The 23,557-nt window shown below is 41.0% G+C and overlaps 2 protein-coding genes across 4 annotated transcripts; both read right to left on the reverse strand.

The window, feature by feature from the left end:
• Positions 1–299: 299 nt before the first annotated feature.
• On the reverse strand, positions 300–12,913 carry bms1 (BMS1 ribosome biogenesis factor). 3 transcript variants are annotated; one of them, XM_058620980.1, is made up of 23 exons: positions 12,820–12,913; positions 11,908–12,088; positions 11,627–11,817; positions 9,797–9,876; positions 9,520–9,708; positions 9,277–9,419; positions 9,056–9,177; positions 8,190–8,383; positions 7,952–8,094; positions 6,703–7,199; positions 5,964–6,062; positions 5,728–5,882; positions 5,552–5,633; positions 5,379–5,458; positions 4,487–4,681; positions 4,219–4,407; positions 3,960–4,140; positions 3,811–3,869; positions 2,520–2,642; positions 2,225–2,372; positions 1,668–1,843; positions 1,418–1,579; positions 300–658 (listed from the first exon to the last, which is right to left on the reverse strand). In XM_058620980.1, exons 2-23 carry the CDS (start codon positions 12,078–12,080, stop codon positions 431–433), a joined length of 3,609 nt encoding a protein of 1,202 aa, XP_058476963.1. In that variant the 5' UTR covers positions 12,081–12,088; positions 12,820–12,913; the 3' UTR covers positions 300–430. The 3 variants fall into 3 exon arrangements, with proteins under 3 accessions (XP_058476963.1, XP_058476962.1, XP_058476961.1); XM_058620979.1 differs by having other exon boundaries at positions 5,728–5,879; positions 5,964–6,065; XM_058620978.1 differs by having other exon boundaries at positions 5,964–6,065.
• Positions 12,914–14,033: 1,120 nt separating this feature from the next.
• Positions 14,034–15,201, reverse strand: ccr10 (chemokine (C-C motif) receptor 10). Its single transcript, XM_058621648.1, has one exon. It carries the CDS (start codon positions 15,199–15,201, stop codon positions 14,068–14,070), a length of 1,134 nt encoding a protein of 377 aa, XP_058477631.1. The 3' UTR covers positions 14,034–14,067.
• Positions 15,202–23,557: the final 8,356 nt, after the last annotated feature.

The following is a 23,557-nucleotide window of genomic DNA, read 5'->3' on the forward strand; positions in this document are numbered from 1 at the left end:
TTTCTCAGAACTCTGTCTTTAACAAAAATTGAGAATTCTGACTAATCTCAGAAGTCTGTTTTCCCAAAATGTTTTCCATTTAGTCCTAATCGTCTTCCTTATATATTAATATAAACACATTATATATATACACACAGATGTATCTTTTTCGTTTAAAAAAATGGGGAAAATTATTGTATGTACTTTTGCAACCTTTTTGTCCCAATAAAAATAAAGCTTTACTGTAAAATTCACATTGATATAAAAATTAAATTACAAAACATCCTCAGCTTATAGAGCTGAACCCTGAGGTCCAATCATTGCCATTATAACAATGTTTTTATTCAAATAAAACTCAAACTTCAGATTCATTTTTCTTCAGAAAATCTTCATTTCAATACATAAAGAAAAAAATATTCTTAAAAAGATGATTCAGTCCAGACACAGAGTGTCAGTCGTCCTGTGGCGCCCCCTTCAGGCTGGACCTCTGCTTCTTCTGGTCTTTCTGGCCGATGGCGCGGTAAAGCTTCTTACGCGCTTCCTTCTGCCGCTGCAGTTTGGCTTCCTCATCTTTCTGCTTCTGCAGCAGGAAGTCCTTGTGTTTGCTGTGCTGCGCACTGTGCGCTTTCCTCTTCTTGTGGTTGTGGACGGTGCTCAGAGCGTGGAGCAGCGCTGCCACCTACGGGACAGGGAGGAGAAATGCAACAGAGCTGAAGCTCGAGGAGAAGAGTGAGTTCATGTTCGCCCAGACTAAAATACAACCCTGCAGTTTTCAAATTGAAAGTCTCAGTTTATGTTTGTCCGCACAACAATGCAACTCTTTTCAAAAATAAAGAAAACTGTTTGTTTATCCACACTAAAAAAAGACATCCCTGCAGTTTTCAAATTAAAAGACTCAGTTTCTAACCATTCATTCACACTTAAATGTCAGAGATTTTCAAAATAAAAGTCTCAGTTTCTGTTCATCCACACTAAGACACAAATCTACAGCTTTCAAAATAAAATTATTTCCAGTTCCCCTTCGTCCACACTAAAATTCATCCTCAGTTTTCAGAATAAAAGCTTCAGTTTCTGTTTATCCATACTAAAATACAACCCTACAGCTTTCAAAATAAACCCAGTAACTGTTTGTCCACACTTAAACACACACTCAGAATTTTCAACACATCCACACCAAAATATGACCTCACAATTTTCAAAATAAAAGTTTAATTTTCTGTTCATCCATGCTAAACGAAAGCCCTGCCGTTTTCAAAATAAAAGACTCAGTTCCTGTAGGTCCATGCTAAAATATAGCCCCTGCAGTTTTCAAATTAAATCTCAGTTTTTGTTCGTCCACACTTAAACACACACTCAACACATCTAAACTAAAGTACGACTTCACAGTTTTCAAAATAAAAGCTTAAGTCTCTGTTCATGGCGTCACAGGTTCACGTACCTTCCTCTCGTGAGGTTCTCTGATCACAGAAGGACGCTGCAGGTCTCTGGGCGTCTTCCCCTTCGGCTGCTGTTGTTTGAGTTTGCTCTTGAAGGGCAGGGCCTTCTGCAGCTCTTTGGGGATGTGGAGACGGTTGAAGTGTCTTTGAGCTCTGACGACGGGCTGAAAATAAAAAAAACATTTACACACGTCGTGTTCACAGTGAAGGACTTACACAGGAACTGCTCGTCAGATCCAGACTGAACCAGACCTTGTACAAGGAGTCGGTGTTGGGTTTGTTGCGGATTCCCAGCTCGTGTTTGAGCTGCCCCAGCGTCCTCATGCCCGACCATGTGTCCTTCTGTCCAGCAGGGAGCAGCAGAGAGGTCACCGGGTTGTAGAGCTGAGGGATGGCCACGGGAAACCAGGAGCGCAGGAACACAATGTCTGGACACACACACAATCACACAAACAAACCACTGTGACCTTGACCTTTGACCTCCAAAATCAAAACAGGTCATCCTTGAGTCCACATGAACTTTCATACACTTTAAAACACAACTGCACACTCTGTTTGTCCACACTACAATATTTTCAAAATAAAAGTCTCATTGTCTGACTGCTCTACAATCTACACTCATATACAACCTCAGAGATTTCAAAATAAAAGCCACAGTTTCTGTTCGTCCATACTAGAGAACAATCTTCAAGTTTTCAAAATAAAAGTCTAGACTAAAATACAACCTCAGAGATTTGAAAATACAAGCTGCAGTTTCTGTTTGTACACACTAGAGTGTAATCTTAGAGTTTTCAAAATAAAAGTCTCACCGCTCATGAGCAGTCTGTCTTCAAACGTGGCTCTGAAAGCTCCCGTTGGTGTCGACAAAGCCTTCTTGATCTGACCTCTGACCCCGGACACCGTGCGTAAAGAGGCACCTTCAAATTTAGCGACTTCCAGCACCGTGTTGAACATCCCCTGGAAACAGAAATAATAAAAAAAAACATGTTTGATATTTTTCATGAAATGCTTTTACTTTGACATGTCAGCCTGTACTTAACCGTTTCTTAAAACAAACTAAAGGTCGACAGGAAGTGAGGAGCAGATCAAACGCAGATTCTTTACCTTAACGAAACTCGTGTTCTTAAAGATCTTGTACGGATAACCGATGAGTTTCAGCTTCTTCACCACAGTCACAGATTTATCCAGATCCAGGATCACGCCGGTCGCTGCGATACGGAAATTAGCCTGAAGACAAGAAACAGATATATATACGTCATCAGTCGAGATGTCATCATCAACAACATAAGGATTATTACGATTTCAGAAAATTATACGTTAGATATTTGTATCATATTATTCTCAGGCTGTGTCCACAACAAAAGTACATCACATGACTTTCCACACATTGCGTGCCAGCCATGTGATGTAAACAGGAAGTAGATTATCTGCTCTGCACATGCTTTATAAAAGGAAATACTCTGAGCAAGAGACAGGAAGGGGGAAAAGTCAGAGATTTCTAAATAAATCCTCCTTTTGTCCACACTGAAACAGAACCTAACAGTTTCCAAATTAAAATGCTTTTTAATGCTTTTTTCCACACTAAAGTAGAGCTGCAACTAACGATTATTTTCATAATCGATTAATCTGTCGATTATTTTCTCGATTAATCGATTAATCTGTCGATTATTTTCTCGATTAATCGATTAATCGTTTGGTGTTCAGAATATCCGAAAACATTAAAAAATGTTGAACAGTGTTAATCAAACCTGGACATGATGATGTTCTCAAATGTCTTGTTTTGTCCACAAACCAAAATGATTGACTTTTAATGATTTCTTTGTTTTCCAGAGCAAAGAAATTAAGAAAATATTCATATTTAAGAAGCTTAAACAATCGGAAATCTTGTTTTAATCATGAAAAAAAGCTTCAAACCGATTATTCGATTATTAAAATAGTTGTCGATTAATTTAGTAATCGATTAATAATCGATTCATCGACTAATCGTTTCAGCTCTACACTAAAGACAACCTCGGAGTTTTCAAAATAAAACTCCCAGTTTCTGGTCATCCACACTACAACACAACTCAGCAAATTTCAAAATACCAGCTGTTGTCAAAAATAAAAGTATCTGGGAGTTTTATTTTGAAAACAAAGATGTTGCATTTTATTGTGGATGAACAGAAGTTTGTGTTTGTCCAAACTACAATCCAGCACTACATCAACACTAAAACGCAACATTGTAGTTTCCAAAATAAAAGTCTCCAGTTCTGTTTATCCACGGTAAGACACAACCATGCACTTTTCAAAATAAAAGCCTATTATTCACTACATCCACAATAAAAAAACATCCATGTAGTTTTCAAAATAAAAGCCTAATTTTCTCTTTAATCGTAAACCAAACAAAGAAACTCACTTTAACTCCTGCGACCGTCTGCAGAGCGAGGAACCCGGTGCCCTGCGGTGTGATCGGACCTTCAACGACACACAAATCATCATCAGCAACACAGTCAAAGATCAGTGATCAGGATTATTCCTGACACATGCATTATTACGTCATCTCACCCCAGATGGAGGCGCCGCAGTGCATGTGCTGCGGCGTGTACTTCAGCAGACGGTGGCGTCCGTTGTGGTCCTCGATGTGGTACAGCGGCATGGTCTGGAAGCGTCTCCAGCCCAGGGACAGGATGAGCGGGTCGCGCGTCTTCAGGATGCGATTGTACCAGCGGTGTTTCTTCAGTCGCAGCTGTGAACACGGCACTGAGTTAAAGTGGACGTAAAGTCTCGGCGGGGACGGGACAGACGTGAAAGCCTCGGCTCATACCTGCAGGTAGCCTACATTGCCTTCACTGGAGCTCAGACCGCCAAGGATGATGGGATAGTGAGGGTCGAAGTTGGTGACGAACTCGCAGGGGAGCGAGGAGATTTCTAATCTGACGTACATGCCTGGACGGAAGCCTTCGTACTGCACTCTGGTCTCGTCATCCACGTCCTCAAACTCCGCCCTGTTCAGCTGAAACACAAACATGTGGTAGAATTTTAAAAAAAAACATGCGACTGTGACAGTAAATAAACAACAAACATTTACAAACCTCGGCCTGTTTCTGCATCTCCTCCTTCAGGTCGTCAAAGTAAGTCGGGTCCTTGTCATCGTATTCGGCGTCGAATCGCTCCTTCAGGCGACGCTTCTTATCCAGACGCTTGTTCTTCTGAGTGACGTCGTCGTCCACCTTCACCAGAGTCTCCTCACCTTCATCATCACCCTCACACTCCTCCTCCTCACTGTCCTGCAGGGGTCAAGGTACACAAGACACAATGTTCCAAGAATCCTCACATCTGTCACTGAAAATATCACAGCAGCAGCATCAGCGTATAAAAGCAAACAATTTACATCAAGAATACGCTCTCTTAAGAGAATTTAAGGTTCCTAAAAATTCAATAAAGAATTCCTGTGTGGTGAAGTAATAATCCCAACAAAGATCAAAACAGTTGTGATACCCAAAGTTGTGTCCCTTGGTGGGTGTATAGAATAGCTCACTATTTGGCAGGCACATTATTTGGGAGGTAGTCTCTTGGTGGGTGTATACAATAGGTCACTATTTGGCAGGCACATTATTTGAGAGGTAGTCTCTTGGTGGGTGTATAGAATAGCTCACTATTAGGCAGGCACATTATTTGGGAGGTAGTCTCTTGGTGGGTGTATCGAATAGCTCACTATTTGGCAGGCACATTATTTGGGAGGCAGTCTTGTGGTGGATGTATAGAATAGCTCACTATGGCAGGCACATTATTTGGCAGGCAGTCTCTTGGTGGGTGTACAGAATAGTTTATTATTTTGTCAGTCAGTCTCTCCCACAGCAGATCTTCTGTCTCGTCTCCAAGCCATACATCACTGCTTTTTGACTCATATGTTATAATAATGTCAGTGATTCTTAAATAGTCTGATGACAGTGAAAATCAATGTTAAAGGGAAACAGGACGAACCTCGGCGCGATCCTTCTGTCCTGTTTGACCCTTGTGGACTTCTCCTGTTTCCAGATCTTCAAAGTCTCCGTACATCTCCTCTAAAAAAGAAGATTATTAAAAAAAAGATAGTTAACGTTAAATTAGCTTTCTAAAAAAAAAAGTCTCAGATGAAGTTTGTCCTCCTGTCTCACCGTCCTCCTTCAGCAGTGTGGCTGCGTCCTGTCCCTCCTCCCACTTCCCTGTGACGAAACAGTCTCTGATGGAGTTCATCGTCTGTTCATTCACAACAAAATAAAATCAGCTTTTATTTCAGTGTCTTTTTTGCTTTTTTGGTGTTTTTATTTTTGGGTGAAAAATATGAAGTCACCTCTTCCAGGTCCCAGTTGTGGGCGGAGTCAGCAGCAAAGCGCGAGGAGTCCACCGAGTTCGCCATAAAACGTTTGCTCTTCTGAGGTCGACTGACGCGAAACAGGCCGCCAAGCTCCTCCCCTTCCTCCTCCTCTGAGTCTCCCGCCCCCGCTGCTGAACGCACACGCTCAAATTATTAGGAACAACAACACAACGACAGCTGAAACTCTTTTAATATAACAGATAATAACTCACCAGAACCATAAACCAGTTTACGGAGGTTGGGGGCGGATTCTTGTTGCCGTAGAAACGCAGCAGACGCTTTCTGCTGCAGATCCTGCTTCCACCGCAGAGCTCCTGAGGACACAACAGTTTACTCTGACGTTACCGTTGTTGTCCAGTTGTTTTAATCTCAGTTCATTTGAAAAGAATTGAAATTAAATAAGTGAATGAATGAAGTCTCACATTAAGTGACCACTAAGAAAAATGAAAAGACCAAAACACAAGTCTGAGGATTTTCGGGTTTACTCCGTTGATTTCTCATGTTTTTTATTTTGTATGTAGATTTTTTATCAAATTCTAAAGATAAATAAATAAAAAGAAAAAAATTCAACAAACAATCTGGAATTCAGGAACATTTACGGTCAATTTTTTCAAATCTTTTTTCCCCTACATTTATATTTTACTAACATTTTTTTGTACAATCTGGTCAAAGATCAGTAGAATTGTTGCTCATTGTGTTTTTATTTGTCAGTGAGTTCAGGTGAATGTTTGAAATTGTGATGTCGCGAGTATCAATCATCACTTTGATCAGTTTTCTGGTTTCTTTTGCTCCGTAAAACAAATAAAGAATTAAAAGTGAATCTTTTCCAGGTTTGGGAAAAATTTTCTGAACCAAAAAAAACCCAAATAGATTCAGAAAGAAATCCAGTTGATGATTTTAAATCTAGTGAATTAAAAAGTGAATTAAAAAGTAAACAAACACTGTGTTTACCCTCATCTTCCTCCTCCTCCTCCTCTTCTTCTTCTTCTTCCTCACTGTCCATTTCTTCCTTCACCGCAGCTTCATCGCCTTCCTCCTCCTCATCGCTGTCCTCCTCAGAACAATGTCCAGAGTCTCCCGCTCTCTTCTCCTCCTCCTCTTCTTCCTCACTCATCTCCAGGTCGTCCTCGCTGTCGGCAAACGCCGGCACCTCGGCGACTCCCTCCTCCCTCGCTCCTCCCTCCTCCACTCTCTGTCTCTTCTCTGGCGGTGACACATGATCGCCGCCAGACTTGGCTCTCGCCTCTTTAAGAAACGCGGAGAGGTGATCACCATCGCCATTGTCTTCGTCCTCCTCCTCATTACTGGAGCCGTTATCATCATCATCATCATCATCATCGTCGTCATCTTCGTCATCTTCGTCTTCCTTCTCAGAGAAAACCACCGCCCTCCTCTCTCTCTGGGTATTCGGATCCCACACGCGTTTCTCGTGAAGACGTTCGTCCTCGCTAACGCACAAAAACACAGAACGACAAAATAACACAAATATTCACAGATAGAGCTCCGGACGTCACATGACTCGGTTATTTTACTGCGCCATGTTGGCGGGAAAAGTCCCTTAAAATCCACAGAACAAGAAATATATCACAGAACCCGACAGGCTGAATATATCGGACTCTTATACTGCCCCCCGCTGGTTTTTAACAGTATGGCAACATTAATCCAGACCAAAATTTCCACTTTCTGATCCAGTTTACTCAAATCCACTTCCAAAAACTCTTACAGTGTGTTCCATTTGTATCAGAACTCAAAAATTCCAACTCCGTAAATTCTAAGATGGAAGATAGTATGTAAAATAAAAAATAAATATAAAAGTATTTAAGTGAATTAGCTTTGGAGTCTGTAAATCCTTATCAGCAGTTAAGGGGAAACTCAAGGGAAACAACTTCAAACAATCTCTGTCTCTCACCTTGTCAAATGGAGTAAAAGGTTTTAGAATTGTCAAAATACAAATAAAGACTTTACCGACACGCAAGCGGAAAAACACAAAGATCATAATAAGTTAATTTTCCCTTAAGTTTCCCCTTAACTGTCTGACTCAACTCCTATTCACCGTCTTCACTTTGTATCAAAACAGCCACTGAAGAGACATGATGTCTGGTTGATATGCTAACAAACTGGCATTGATGTGGTCACGTGGCGTCAGCTAACAGAGCTCCGTGAGACACATTTAAATAACCGTTTCATCGCGTTAGCCTACCCTCTCTGCTCGTCGATGAGTGCCGGGTCCAGTGAGGCCGAGTCACTGAACAGCGACACTTTACTCGCCGCCATCTTTACGTCCAGTGTGGCGTGTGTGTCGATGAGGGACTTGACGAGTTCCGTGGTCGGACGCACTTCCTCCTGAAACAGATCGAGACGACTTCACTTCCCACTGCGCTCGACGATACGCCAGTAATCAGATTTAAACGGATCACGTGACATGAAATCACACACACCTGCTGCTGCTTGACATGGCTGGCAGGAAGGTCGATATACACGGCGTCTTTGTCGTACACGACTCCGCCCACGCCTGCCATGGGCGCGTAGAGCAGACGCTCCTTCTCGTTTAGCGCCCTCTTCTTCTGAGCGTCCGGCAGAGCACACGGGTCGGGCAGGAAGTTAACGTCCGCCACCTGGAAGTCACCAACGCCTGCAGAGAGGGAACAGTCACATGGTGGAAACACATGAATCTGCAGGATTTAAAGTGTTTGTGGTTCATGAGGCAACTGTGCCCCGTTTGCCTGATTTTAAACACTTAATGTGGCGAAGCTACAGAACATGTCCACGTCTTTATCTCACTGTGAGACAGACTTTTCCAACAGGAAACTCAGGTTTTGTAAACCACTCACTCTCCCACACCAAACCCCCATAATGAAAATCAGTGATTTAAGCTGCGGGGACACAGGAGCTGCTGGTCTACTGCTGCCTCGTGTGGTCACTTCGTGTCACTGAGTTAAGTCTTAATGAAATATTTCAAATGCCGAATTGACTAAAGTAAGAGATTTGAACTTAGTGATGGAGGCAGTAGAGGATCAACTCCTGTGTGTGTGATGTTAAAATCACTGATTTTCTCTATGGGGATTGGTGTGGGAGAGTGAGTGGTTTACAAAACTTCAGTTTCCTGTTGGAAAAGTCTGTCTCACAGTGAGATAAAGACGCGGACATAATGTGGGTGGACCTTATGTTAAGTCCCTAGTGGCGGCTGTGGCACAGTGCAGTCGGCTCTGACTGAGTCTCAAATAACCACAATTCATAAAAAACCCTTAATAATCCTTTTACTTGCACTAAATATGAACTCATGAATGATTTCTCGTTCACGTACCTGGTATGTGGACCTGGCCTTTGTTTTTCAGAAATGTCCCTCTCAGGTAGCCGTAGAGAGACACGGTGCGGTCACACTTGGAGTCAGTCCTCACCTTCTCGGGGTCCGTCAGGTCCTCCATGCTGTGTCGACGCAGAGATAAAAGTCAACACAGCCGGAAAATGGAAAACAACTGCCATCATGTGACTCCAGGGGTGCGGCGCGCGTCACGTGACACTCACCGGTCGACCAGCACGTAAGGGTGAGACGTCTGCCACACCAGAGGACGGAACTTCATGACGGAGATGAAGCGACCGAGGTTCTTCACCTCCTGCGTCTGGTATTCGCCGTAAACCATCCCAGAGAGGTAGAACAGCTTTGCTCCCTGACACAGTCAAACACAACAAATGCCGTTGTCATGGCAACACGCTCTGGAGGAGACAGTCTCAGCTGTCAACTGCGAGCATCAAATTTCCCAGGTTTACCTGATAAACTTCGGTCCAGAATCGATGTTTGAGGTTTTTCTTCGTCTTCCTTAGGGTCTTGTTGTTCTTGAACGAGTCCAGGTGCGTGAGAACGCCCATGATGCGCGGGAAGCCGTGCACCTGGCAGATGTTCAGGAACTCAAACGTCTCCATCTCGAAGCCAAAGCTGGCGTCAATCAACATCAAGACCTGGTGGCAGAAAGATCAGAAGAAGAAGAACTCACACCGGGTTCAGGTTACGACGGCTCACATGCGTGCCACGACTGTAAGAACGTACCAGGTCGGCAACTTTGGCGAGGTCGATCATGGTGTTGATGTCGTTGCTGCACTCCATGAACGTCAGGCGACGCTTCTTTCCTGAAGAAATGACAAAGTGTGTTTACTCAATAAAAGAAACATATCATTTATCACGAGGATTGTCGAGTCCTTGTTGCCCAACTCTCTTTAAACGGATGAATATTCATCTAAAAGCTAGAAGGTAAATGGTGGCGATCCCCAAGGAACAAGTTTAGGCCCCCTAAATTTTTAACTTAAAGGGGACATATTATGCAAAATCAACTTTTTAACCATTTCAATACTTATATTTGGGACTCTGGAGGCCCTACCAGTCGCCAAAGTGTGGAAAAAGAATACTCAGTCATGTTTTCGTGGTCCCCCTTAGTGTAAGTATAGGCGATAAAACACTTGATGTTGAATTCCCTCCGCTTATGACGGCAGCATGCGCATTTCACCGCGAATGTTACCGCCCACACGTAAGTGTCCACCTTAGCTCCACCTTGTCCCTGCGAGAGTGCAGGCGAGGGAGGAAGAGCGGTATTATGTCAGCGCGGAGGGACAAGTGTGCTGTTGGTGGCTGCACAGTGGAGCACAGTGTTTTACACAAACTTCCAGCCTCAGAGGATTTTATATATGAAGCTAATGTGCCGGATAAAGTCAGCAAATGTGTGTTCGTGTGTTCGCACCACTTCACATCAGACTGCGGCCAGCGGTCGCCGTATTTAGTCAGTGACCGCATTTCACCGACGTACAAACACACACATTTTTAAGAAAAGGTCACATAGAGCTCATAACTGACCATTCTGACACGTCCTAATTAAACATATTTGTTTAGTACGTCCTCCATGACCGGAGCACAGACTCAGTCTGATACAGTCACATACAGCAGCTGGCGATCAGCGGTGCTGCACTCTCTGTGCATCGGTGCTGCACTCTGTGAAAATCAGTTAAAAAGACATAGGGACAGCACTGACTGTGCTCCGGAGACCTCGCCAGAGGGGCGGTCTGCCTAAACTGCCGCTGTATGTGGCGATCAGCGGTGGCGATCAGAGGTGCTGTGCCTAAGTGTTTTTAACTGATTTACAGTTCGGCAGTGTTCGGCTCGATCCTTATGTAGGACGTCTCTTCCTGTGACGGCACTCTCGCTGTTTTCTGCGCACGCTGCCATGTTGATATTGTCAGAGAACTAGTGGAGGGAGGGGGAGAGGAATAGAGCTGTAAAGCGCTGTAAAGAGGACAAATCAGAAACGCCCTGGAAGAAGTGGGCGTGTGTTTGCCTGTGTCTCATTTGCATATAAAGGGACCATGCACGAAAACCGAGCGTTCTGAAAGGGGCGGGTTTAGCAGGGTTATTGAACTGCTATGGTGCTTCATCCTTATGGTATTTTGACCAAAGCATGTCACTGACATGTTCATTAGGACACCAGGGAACTATTTTAATGGGGGAAATAGGGTATAATATGTCCACTTTAACCATCTTTTAGACACTTATTTAGAGCGTAGGTCGTTGTTACCAATGTCAGAAAACTACTGAAGCGATTGGAATAAGCAGCTGCTTCACAGGACAGCCGATAGGAGGCGTCCTCCTTGTCTAAACTGGCCTGTGATTGGTCAAATTCTCCCGTCACAACCTGGGTCAGATTTCTCCAAGGCTAGAAATAAAGTCCAGGAGGAGAAGAAGTTTACTCATCTTTCACGTGACGGAATTACTGCTCAATATCAACAAATAATGGTTGGTGATCACATGACTATGACAGAAAAGATTCAAACTGATTTTCTCTGCAGCAGGTTTGTGTTTGTGTTTCAAGGCAATCTTGTTGGACAAACTCACCAGAGACGATGGTCACAGGTCCACATATGTCCCCGAGCTTCTGCCGTGTGAAGTTTTTGATCAGGCAGCGGATCAGCGTGCTCTTTCCCACCTTCGGCGGCCCAACGACGACGATCACGATCGGCGGCGGCTCCAGAGGCGCCCGGTCTACGTGAGGGATGTGATGTTTTTTCGTCTTTATGTCCTGAGCCCTGAAGACGACGGTACACGGGGGACACTTGTTTGAAATCACTTCCTACATTGTGCGTCAGAGGAGAACGATGAAAAAAGATGTCACTGACCTGTGGAAGGTCTTGGCCATGCGGACCGCGGACTGAACCGCAAACGCTTTGGGGTTGCGTTTGCGGCCATCCTCCTCCGTCGAGGCGCCGTGCTTCCTCAGCTTCTTCTTCTCCGCCTGAGGTCCACTGTGTTTTTGCTGATGCTTCTTCTGTTTCTTCACTTTCGCGTCCATCCTGTCGACTGCAGTGCAAGAACACAGGACATCAGAGGACATAAGACATGCGTGGTTATTTAAAGCTGCACACACGCTGTTTCTCTGAAAAGGTTCTGCTTCTCACAGGCGAAGTGGAAATACACTGTAAATACACTCAACTACTGTTTATGATCTGTATTACATGATCTTAAAATACACTTATTACCTTTCATTTCAGATAATATCGGCTTTATTTCTTTAAATGAAGGATATTTACGTGTGTTACAAAAAATCACATTGACTATAAATATGGTCAAATTCTGCTAGAACACAAATAATTAGGCCTTAAAGTAAAGGTTTATTAAGTGACTTCTTTTATTTTTAATATAATTTTGTCTGCACTGAAACACCAGGACTTCAGCAATGAAACACCGGGACTCTGGCACTGAGAACACCGGGACTTTAGCATTGAAACACCGGTACTTCAGCAGTCAAACACTGGGGCTTCAGCACTGAGAACACCGGGACTTTAGCATTGAAACACTGGTGCTTCAGCAATGAAACAACGGGGCTTCGTCCTCACGATTACCGGGCATCAGTTTGTGAAATCCCGCCTCATAACCGTGTCTGTCCGCAGCAACACAAACTATCTTCAGCCTGAACAACAACAACACAAACGCCACAGCTACACGAACCCGCCGCCATTTTGCAGTTCAACCGTTAAAAACACGTCGTTATAAAAAGAAGTGAATAATATGAAAATAATTAGTTTATTTACCTGAAACTGTAGCCGCTGTTTTCTTCTTCTCTCACGTGTGTAACGTGAACTGTGACACGGAAGTGTACCGAGGTGTCGCCCCGTAAAAAAAACTCGACAGGAAACCAATTTTTTTAAAAACGGTTCCACACGTTGCTTTTTTTCCTTTAAAATATCAACTTTATTTTCATAAAAAAGACATTTAAATACATCAACAAAACGCGAAAACACCGGTTAATTGGAAAACACAGTATAATTATTGGTATTTTTCCCTTCATTTGGTTTTGAGTCTATGACACAGATGTAAAGAGGAAAGAGAAAATAAAACGACACAAAACGTGGAATATTGTGATTTAACATGGAATCAATAATAAAAATAAAACTACTGTTCTTCCATGAGAAGCATTTGGTGTTTAAATCCTTAGAAAATAACTATTAAATACATTGATGATTAAACGTGAGGGACGCTGGAGGGCTTACAGCAGGGGCATTTCAAGGAACTTTAGGGCCCACAGGTAAAGGGCGACCTGGGGCCCCCACATCAAACTAAACTGGTACATGTTTTTATCCTAATTGCTCGTTATTTGTCTCTTTGTTCTTGGAGTTTTTAGGACAGTTAAAATCTGAAATGTTCATGTTTCTGCCCTTTTCTTCATCTTTTCCCTGATAAAACAAACACATAATACGAATAAAACAAAATGACAAATTAAACAAATGTTATTTACAGAAACACAAGAACAATGTTCAAAGCAAGAAAAATGATTATACAATTATTATTATTATACTAAATTATCATATAACGTCTTGGGAGAGAATCAGTTTTTAATGATGACAATGTTAATTATTTAATTATATACATGCATGACAATTATTTTAAGTTTTAAGAAAAAAAAAACAACCCAAAGGTCTGGAGAGACAACAACAACATGAGGTCTCTGTCTGACGCTGAAGTGGCGACAGTGACTCGTCAAGATTTTTTATTATAAACAAAATAAAACAAGTTTCACTGTATGTGTCACTGATTTGGAGTCGAAATAACGAGGATAAGATGACAAAAAACGAAGGAACCACAGCATCATTTATTCATCTGTGAATGAAAACTGGAAACTGGGGAAACAAAGTCTACACCAGCTGTTCCATGTCTTCAGGTAATCGTTCCTGTGTGTTAACTGCACATCGACCACCATCTTCTACCGCTTTATCCTCCACATCAGGGTCACGCCTCCATTCAGAAAAGTCCTTGTTCTGACCGGGTCATGAACCAAAGTGTTATTTGGTTCCTGGAAACTGGAACATGGCCGGCACCGCGGCCTCGTTGCTGTAGCAGCTGTGTTCCAGCTTTGTCGGTGAACACGCCAGCGCGGTGAGAGCGGGCGACGAGGGTGACGCAGAGGTGGAGCCTGCACTCGACAGCTGGAGCCTGCGCACGCAGCAGCCCGAGTCCCGCGCCAGCCGCAGCACGTCGCTGCGGAAGCGCACGCCCACCAGCGCGTAGAGCACGGGGTTGAGGCAGCAGCGCGCGTATGCCAGCGTGCAGGTGACATACTCCAGCAGGAGGCCGCAGAACTGGCCCGCTATCTTGCGGGACAGCACCGCGGTGTACGGCAGCTGGAACGCCACGAACACCAGCACCAGCGCCACCATCAGCTTCAGCGTGCGCTGGCGGCTCCAGCTCTTCCCTCGCCGGTGGGCGTGTCCCTCGCACAGCACTTTGCCGATCAACGAGTAGCTGGTGACCATGACGAGGAAGGACACGCAGACCACGGCGATGATGGCGGCGTTGGTGGCCATTTTCACCGCCCCGCTCTTGAGCATGCCGCAGTAATACTGCCCCGTTTCGCCGTCCGTGGGCTCGGACACGCCGGAGAAGAGGATCTCGGGGAGGCTGAGGAGAACCGCGATGACCCACACGCCAATGGCGGCCATCTTCCCGGCCCTGAGAATCTGACTCCGCAGCCTGAGCATGACCTGCGCCCGCGCCACCACCATGTAGCGGTCGACACTGATGCAGGCGAGCAGCAGCAGCCCGCTGTACGTGTTGATGGCGTAGCAGGCGCGTGTGACCTTGCAGAGCGGGACGGAGAAGATCCAGCCGAAGTGAGTGTCCGCGGCCTGCAGGGGGAGCGTGAGCAGCAGGAGGAGGTCGGCCAGTGCCAGGTGGAACAGGAAGACGTCCGTCACGGAGCGGAGCCGCAGGCGGCGGTAGTGCGCAAAGGTGGCGATGACCAGGGAGTTCCCGACCACGCCCAACACAAAGACAAGGCAGAAGAGGCAAGTCTGGAACATCTTGATGGTGAGCTCGTGCTCGCCGGCCTCGCACCAGTCAGACGACGCGTTGTAACCGTCGTATCCGTCGTACCCGTCGTAACCGGAGAAGTTGAGAAGTTCCAAATAGTTGCCCATCACTGTTGGAAGAAAAAATGGATGGTTAGCGACAATCCGACGACTGTAAAGTTTAATCGTCCTTTAACGGAAAATTTAACGGACAGTTTTTGGTTTGTTGAAGTGTAAATAAAATCTCAATTAAAGATCTCCATCAGTTTAAGTCTATGATGTCTACGTCACATGTTCACGTCTTTATCTCACTGTGACACAGACTTTTCCAACAGGAAACTGAAGTTTGTGAACCACTCACTCTCCTACACCAAACCCCATAGAGAAAATCAGTGATTTTAGCTCGCGGGGACACAGGAGCTGCTGGTCTACTGCTGCCTCGTGTGGTCACTTTGTGTCACTGAAGGAAATCTGAACAGAAGCCGAATTTAAAAGCCAAAGTGTGCCTAAGCCTCTCTGCAAGTGAGGTGGATGCAAATTAGATTATTTATATGATGACGTGCTAATATGGCATCAAAAAATAATGCTTATATTATAGTATTATAATTATATTATATTATAGTATTATAATTATAGTACAAGTTATTAGGAATGCATGCTAACATTAGCCACTAGCACCAGAGGTGACACAACAACTCCTGTGTGCTGTGATGTTAAAATCACTGATTTTCTCTGTGGGGTTTGGTGTGGGAGAGTGAGTGGTTCACAAACTTTAGTTTCCTGTTGCAAAAGTCTGTGTAACAGTGAGATAAAGTCGTGAACATGTTCTTAAGACATCGTTAAGACTTAATCGGACATAGATTTTATGAGTCTTTTGTTAAGTGATTAAAATCTTTTTTGTCAAATGTCTGGTTCTTGGAACAATGGCGACGAACAAAGTCACAGAACTGACAATGTTTTGACATCATTTTTGTGCCAATATCACAATTAATTCCACAGAATGCCATGAGACCACCTGCAGTCAGAAACCTGTGACAAGAGTCACAATAAGAGGAAACAGAGGCTCAGGCGTGTGGCGGCGTGGCTCAGTCTGAATCAGCGGCCATCACATTTGAGTCACCGTGCAGCAGTTTGCGTGACAACGGCACGCGGTCGTTGGCACAGAGGAAACCGTGGGCAGCTCCGAGGATGACAGATCAGTCAGAGGCGCGTGCCAACAGCTTTTAAAGAAAGTTCCCACAATCATTGATCACTGTGTTCAAATCAGGCTGCCTGCCTCCCTCACTCACTCACAGCGACTATGTTCGTGATTGAATCTGACTTTTTAATGAATTTGACTGCAGGGGAGATTCTCCTGAAGGTAAGTGTAACGACCGGAGAAACACAATGTATGTGTTTGTTTGTTTGTTTGTTTTTATGTTAAAACTGATTTCCCTTACAAACCAAATCTGATTCTCAGAAACTGGGGAAAAAAAGAAGGCATTTTTGACACTTTCAAAACTTTGTTAGGCCGACGGGTTTCATTTCAAAAAGTATGAACTTGAAATTTAGAAATGTTTTCATTAGTCATTTTTCATTAGTCATTTTAAAATCTATAATTTGACAAAGCAGAAATTCATAACTTGGACATTGGACAAACTTTTTTAACCCTTTATCCTCCACACGAGGGTCCATTTTTAAAAATTTTATAATTTAAAAGAATTATGTAATTTTGAAATTTTGACATTTGTAATTTCATGACTTAAAAATTCGACAGATTGTATGTTTATAAATTTGTAATGATATACTTTAGAAATTTGGCAAATTAGACACATGTAATTCTGTAATTTAAAAATTTATAAATGTATAATTTATGGTTTTGAAATTTGACAAATTAGATTTTTATAATTGTGCCATTTTATAATTTACAAATGTAACCAATGTTTTTATGTAATGTTACAATGTTGTAGTTTGAAAAGTTAGAATGTCAAAGTAGTGAAAAATAGGATTTTGAATCTTTTTTAAATTATTCTTTAAATTGAATAAACTTTAAGGCATTGATTTAGTTTGCCCACATTTTACATTTTGATGAGGTTGAAAACATGAACATAATGAAGTAAAACACTAAAATCAACCACATATTTGTCATGAAGCTGAAAGGGGAAACGTCTGACCATGTGTCAGACGTTTATGACACAAACTGAAATTTACCCACGTTTTTATTTTAATATTTATGAATAAATATCAGCTGGAGTTTGTATATTTTATACAAATTACAAACATGTAATTTATCAAATAATGTTTCAGTCACACATAGTATTGACATAAATATAGTTATAAGAAAAACTCATTTCACACTGCCCACATTCACAGAGTTTCACTCACAGTTTCTCACTCGATATTAAATCTACACATATTCATCCTGTCATATTTCACTCGTTTCCTTCCTCTCTTTTATTTAAATATCATGTGTAATGTGTAATATGTGTCAAAATGAAACTATATACTGTATATATATACATATATGTGTGTATAAATTTCACGGTTATTGATAATGATGAATTATTCTGTACGCTTTTGTGTAATGTATGCATTTGTAATTTTTAAATTTGACAAGTTTGATTTTTATAAATCTTTAATTTATAATTTACAAATGTGATTTTTACAACAAATGATCACTTTTTTCAAAAAGTAATTTTGCAAATTTGAATTTAAATAATTTGCATGTTTCTATATACTGTAAAAAACTATACAGTACAGTGAAAAGGATATATCTTCAACATGATATATATTAATCATATATATGTAATTTTGTGTTGCGATTTGTTTTCAAATTAAAACATGTGTGATCTTTTAGTCATCGACGACAAAACAAAAATCATTACAAATCTGCATTTGAATGTTTTTACACTTTCACGCCATAAAACTCTTTAAATGTACCAGGGTTTAAATGTTAAATTTTAACTTTAATTTGAGAAACATTTAAAGTTTCTTCACTAAAAATACAATAACAAAAAAAATGAAAGATGATAACATTTTCAGTCATTCCAAATTTTAAATTTGTTATTTTAGCTTTTTTTTTTTTTTTTACAAGTCGCTAAAGTTCTACATCAGCAGCTCACATAGTGGCTCTTTAATTTTGTAAGTGTGAAATAAAAAAACATTTAAAAAGTAGCTTTTTAAAGTTGATGTGCAACGTTTGCGCATGTGTGTGAGACATGTCGACGACTTCACTTCCTGCTGCTGCTGCTGCTGCTGCTGCTGCTCGCCACAGAATTTTATAAAATGTAAAGCTCAACCTTTTTTCAGTAAAATTTGGTGGGTTTTTTTTTTCAACAATTTTACACATAAATATAAACATATACATAATAAAACCCTAAAAATGTGTGATCTTTTAGTCATCGACGACAAAACAAAAATCATTACAAATCTGCATTTGAATGTTTTTACACTTTCACGCCATAAAACTCTTTAAATGTACCAGAGTTTAAATGTTAAATATTAACTTTAATTTGAGAAACATTTAAAGTTTCTTCACTAAAAATACAATAACAAAAAAATGAAAGAAGCAGCGCTGTCCTGAATAACAGAAATATTAGTATAGTGTCCAGATTTAATGAAATATAATGGTGGGCGTGGCCTCACCTGTGCTGTTGTTCCCGCTGCTCATGTCCTCGTCCTTGTGTCTCTCGTGTCTCTGAGGGACAAATGTGACAAAGCTGGCACTTTTAAAAGAGACGGCAGCGATGACCTTAGTGTGACTTCTGCACTTGTTTTTATCATGGGGTGTTTCTGAAACTGGCACACACACACACACACACACACACACACTCTGTGGTTATTCATGTTCTTCTTCTTCCTCTGTTTTGTTTTCATCTTGATCTCTGCCCACAGTCAAAATATGTTTATTCCTCATCTTCATCCTCATTTTTTCCCATATGTGTGTGTGTGGAGGTCAAAGGTCAGGCAGTCAGCTGAGTTGATTGATCACTGGTCTGTTTTTCTTCTAATTCCTGTTTTATTTAGATTTTTTGTTCTAGCATTTACTGTTTTTCCACTTCCTGTTTTATTTGTCAGGGGTGTTTCTAGAAACTTTAGGACCAGGTGTGTGTGTGTGTGTGTGTGTACTTTCTAAATATTAAGCATTCAACATCACGACGAGCATTCATCTTGTTGTTAGCATAGCCTCTAGAATGGCTGCTAACACCCCCTGCTAACGGCGAGCTTTTATTTTTTGTTGTTGTTTTTTTAAATCTTTGCGTTCCAGTTAAAAACAAAGGCATAAGCGTAAAAAAACAAACGTTTTCATAATCTGGATTTTCAGTGTAGATTATTTCTGGACGTCCTTTCCTTGTGTCGCTGTTCTCTTCTTTTCTTGTTTATTAAAATGCAAACCACAGCGTTTGTTTCAGTCGTTTTTTCACCGTGAGAAGAAATCGTTTCTCTGGTTTTGGTTTCGCTGACGACGATGACGACGACGCTGTGGTTTTTCTTCTTCACCTCCTCGTGTTTGTGTTTCTGGTCATTTTTCAAACACTTGTGAAACCAGCGACCTGCTGCTCAACCTGCCAACGGTCATGTCGTCACCGTGACGACGACGACGACTATGTGAAGTCACTGATTTATTCATTTCAAATTTTTCGCTGCTTAAAAGCAAAATCAACAAAACTTGAATTAAACTTTATTTAAAGATACAGTACGTTACATTATTAGTGACATCATTAAATTTAGAGAAGATTTAAAATGAAATTATCATGATACATTTCTTTAACTTGAGCAGAAATATCATAAAAAACATTTATTGCAATTTTTACGTTTTACCAAATTTTTTACTTATGGTTTCAGGATTTTAATAATCGAAAATGAATTTAGAGATTTAATATGAACAGTTTTATAAATTCTTCACATTATGACCTCAAACTGAACATTTTAATTAGGTTTGCTTCATTTTATTTTATGGTTTAGAAGTTCAATTCACACATTTTTAGCTCAAGTAAAAAAAGTCTACATTTTAAGTCAACTGATTTAATCATATAAAAAGTATTTATAAAATAAAAAATTAAATGAGACTAAATAAAAATGTTATCTGCAGCGAAGAGTTGTGAGAGAAATCACACAAAAAAACTTTATTTTTTGCAATTTCTGTTAAAAAAGCTCACTTTTCTTCTCATAATTACTGGACATACATGGATTTAAAATGACAAACGTTTTGAGATCTGGCAAAAGTTTGAATATACCTGGCATTTGTTTTATTCTTTATTTATTTTAGGTTGCCGTAATTATGGGAAACTTTTGAGAAACTTTAGTCAGATCTCACAAAAGTTTCCTGGAAGTAAACGGAGGAAACCTTTTTTCTTGGATCTTTCAAGTTTAACGACATTAAAAACAGCATTTTTTTTTTAGATCAGTATAATTATGGGAAACTTCTGCGAAGCTTTTGCCTGATGCCACAAAATGTTTGTGAAATTATGCAAAAGTTTTGTATTTTCGATCAGTTTTCTTCTCACAATTCCTGGACTTACGCAGATTTAAAATGAAAAACCTTTGAGATATGGCAAAGGTTTGAATATATCTGGCATCTTTTTCTTTAGATCAGTGTTATTATGGGAAACTTTTGAAAGACTTTTGTCAGATCCCACAAACGTTTTGCGAGATCTCGTAAAAGTTTCCTGGAAGTGAAGTACGCTGATCTAAAAATGCAAAACTTTACTTTGACAAACTTTTATCAGATCTCTGATAAAAGTTCTGCGAGATCATCAAAAAGTTCATTTCTGTTTTGTTTTTTTTGTGTCCTGTTAAGAGCCTGCGTACTTCTGACTTTAGTGTGATATTTTATCCAGAATGTGTCTTCATTGCTAACTTGTTAACTTTTGTGTCTGTAGCAGCAGCAGCAGCAGCAGCAGCAGCAGCAGCAGTTTCCTGAGTGAAGGAGGAAATCCTTAAAAAAAAAAACGTTTCCACAGTTTCTGAGGAGGAGGAGGAGGAGCAGGAAACTGATTACTGGTGTACCACCCTCACTCTCACCCTCTCACCATGGCAGCAGATATGAATCAGTGTTTATGTGAGCGAGGACATACCAGCGTTTCCGTAGCGATGAGATGATCAGTGAGTGACAGTTTGTCTGAAACTAAACCTGTACATACCATACATATATATACATACATATACATGTGTGTATATATATACATATAAATACCTATATGTACATATATTTATATCTTCTACTTCTTCTTTTCCTTTGGGCTGCTCCCTTCAGGGGTCGCCACAGCGAATCAACCTCCTCCATCTCCCCCTGTTCTCTGTATCCCCTCTCTCACACCAACTAACTTCATGTCCTCTTTCACTACATCCATAAACCTTCTCTTCGGTCTTCTCTGGACCTCCTGCCTGGCAGTGGCAACCCCAGCATCCTTCTACCAATATACTCACTATCCCTCCTCTGTACATGACCAAACCATCTCATTCTGGCCTCTCTGACCTTATCTCCAAAACATCTAACATGTGCTGTTCCTCTGATTGACTCATTCCTGATCCTATTCATCTTTGTCACTCCCAAAGAGAACCTCAACATCTTCATCTCTGCTACCTCCAGCTCTGCTTCCTGTCTTTTATATACATATACATATATATATATATATGTATTTATGTATATATATACATATATACGGTACTGTGCAGAGGTCTTAGTCCACCATTAGATTTGTTGTTTTAACAATGCTATAACGACAGTAGAGGATCATTATTTCTATTTCACTTTACTGGAACACATCCAGAAAATATGTATGCAGTTTTTTGTTATTTTTTTTTAAAAAAAGAAGAAGAAATTTCAGAGAAAAATAACAAAAACATCCTGCACAGGTGTATTTATTTATTTATTTATTTATTATTTCGGTCATGACATTTAGATCACTCATCACATAACATTGCAGTTCACACAATATACATAACCGAAAGGGCAAGCGGGAGAAGCAAAGCTTAACTAGTCCCGCCCCCATTATCATCATACATTTCATTTCCTTTTTTTTTTTTTTTTTTTTTTTTAATGACATTTTGACAAAGAAAACATGTTTCAGCATCCGGTAGCACTCAGAGATATAGTCTAGCTCTAGACAGTCAACTCAGACTCCATGTGTGTCTGTACATGTGTCCATGATGTTCCATCGCGCCGTTGCACCGTTTCCCACAGTGTCTACAAATTTCTGTCCCTGACCTTTGTCATACTTTCCTTCTGTGTCATTCTGTATCGATTAATAGTCATCTCTACATACTTCTTTTTAAATACACTCAGTTTTGCTGATTTTTTCATCCCCTCATCCAGATTGTTCCACTGTCTGACCCCCGTGACCGATACAGTAAAGGATTTTAATGTAGTTCTTACCCTTCTCTGCCTAAACCTCATGTTCCCTCTTAGATTGTGTCCCTCCCCTCTGTTCAGGAATAATGTCTGTAGATTGTGAGGGAGGTTTTTGTTGGCAGCCCTTTAAATCATCTGTACTGTGTGGTATTTTATTAAGTCATAGAATTTAAGTATTTTTGATTTGGTAAATAGTTGATTTGTATGTTCTCTGTAACTGGCATAATGTAGGATTCTCAAGGCTCTTTTTTGGAGTATAAACAGAGGATAAGTAGTGGTTTTGTAAGTGTGTCCCCAGACCTGTGTGGAGAGACTAGTGCGCAGTACAACAAGTACAGTGCCTTCTGGTTTAATAGTTTTTGTGCCCTCCAAAGTATGGACACACTCCGGGCCAGCTTGCTTTTTAACTGTTTGGTGTGTGGCTTCCAACTTAACATGTCATCAATAATCACTCCCAGCACTTTATACTCATTAACCCTTTCAATGTCCACTCCATTAACTTGTATGTTAATACTAGTCTTACAGCCTTTTTTCCCATACAGCATATATTTAGTTTTCTCTAAATTTAGAGATAGTTTATTTATATTAAACCACACATGTAGCTTGGCCATTTCATTATTGACTGTTTCCACTAATTGGTTTAGGTCTTCCCCCGAACAGAAAATATTAGTATCATCTGCAAATAATGTTAATTTCAGAATATTGGATACCTTGCATATGTCATTAATGTATAGTATAAACAGTTTGGGGCCCAGCACTGATCCCTGTGGGACCCCACAAATTATGTCCAAGCAAGTCGATGTGCAATCTCCCATCTTAACATATTGAGATCTGTTGTGAAGATAACTCTTGACCCATTCCAGTGCTATGCCTCTTATACCGTATCTCTCCAGTTTAGCTATCAAAATATCATGGTTGATGGTGTCAAATGCCTTTTTCAGGTCTATGAATATTCCTATTGAATGTCATTTTTGATCAATGGCGTCAGTAATGGTTTTCACAGACTCGTTAAAGCTAGCGCCGTCGAGTGGTTTCTTCTGAATCCATATTGGCTATGGTATAGCAGATTGTGTTTGTTAATGAAGTTGTCTAGCCTATCGTTAAATAGTTTCTCCAAAATTTTTGACAATTGTGGTAGTATTGAGACTGGTC

This window comes from Solea solea, chromosome 21 (assembly GCF_958295425.1).
Source record: "Solea solea chromosome 21, fSolSol10.1, whole genome shotgun sequence".
Classification (NCBI taxonomy): Eukaryota; Metazoa; Chordata; class Actinopteri; order Pleuronectiformes; family Soleidae; genus Solea; species Solea solea.

Excerpts from the sequence above, each read along its gene's own strand:
- bms1 (XM_058620978.1), bottom strand. The coding sequence starts at position 12,080 with ATGGACGCGAAAGTGAAGAAACAGAAGAAGCATCAGCAAAAACACAGT. Across the intron at positions 11,818-11,907 it reads ATGGCCAAGACCTTCCACAG|GGCTCAGGACATAAAGACGA; the intron begins GTCAGTGACATC and ends CGTCGTCTTCAG. Across the intron at positions 1,844-2,224 it reads AGACAGACTGCTCATGAGCG|ACATTGTGTTCCTGCGCTCC; the intron begins GTGAGACTTTTA and ends GTGTGTGTCCAG.
- ccr10 (XM_058621648.1), bottom strand. The coding sequence starts at position 15,201 with ATGGGCAACTATTTGGAACTTCTCAACTTCTCCGGTTACGACGGGTAC.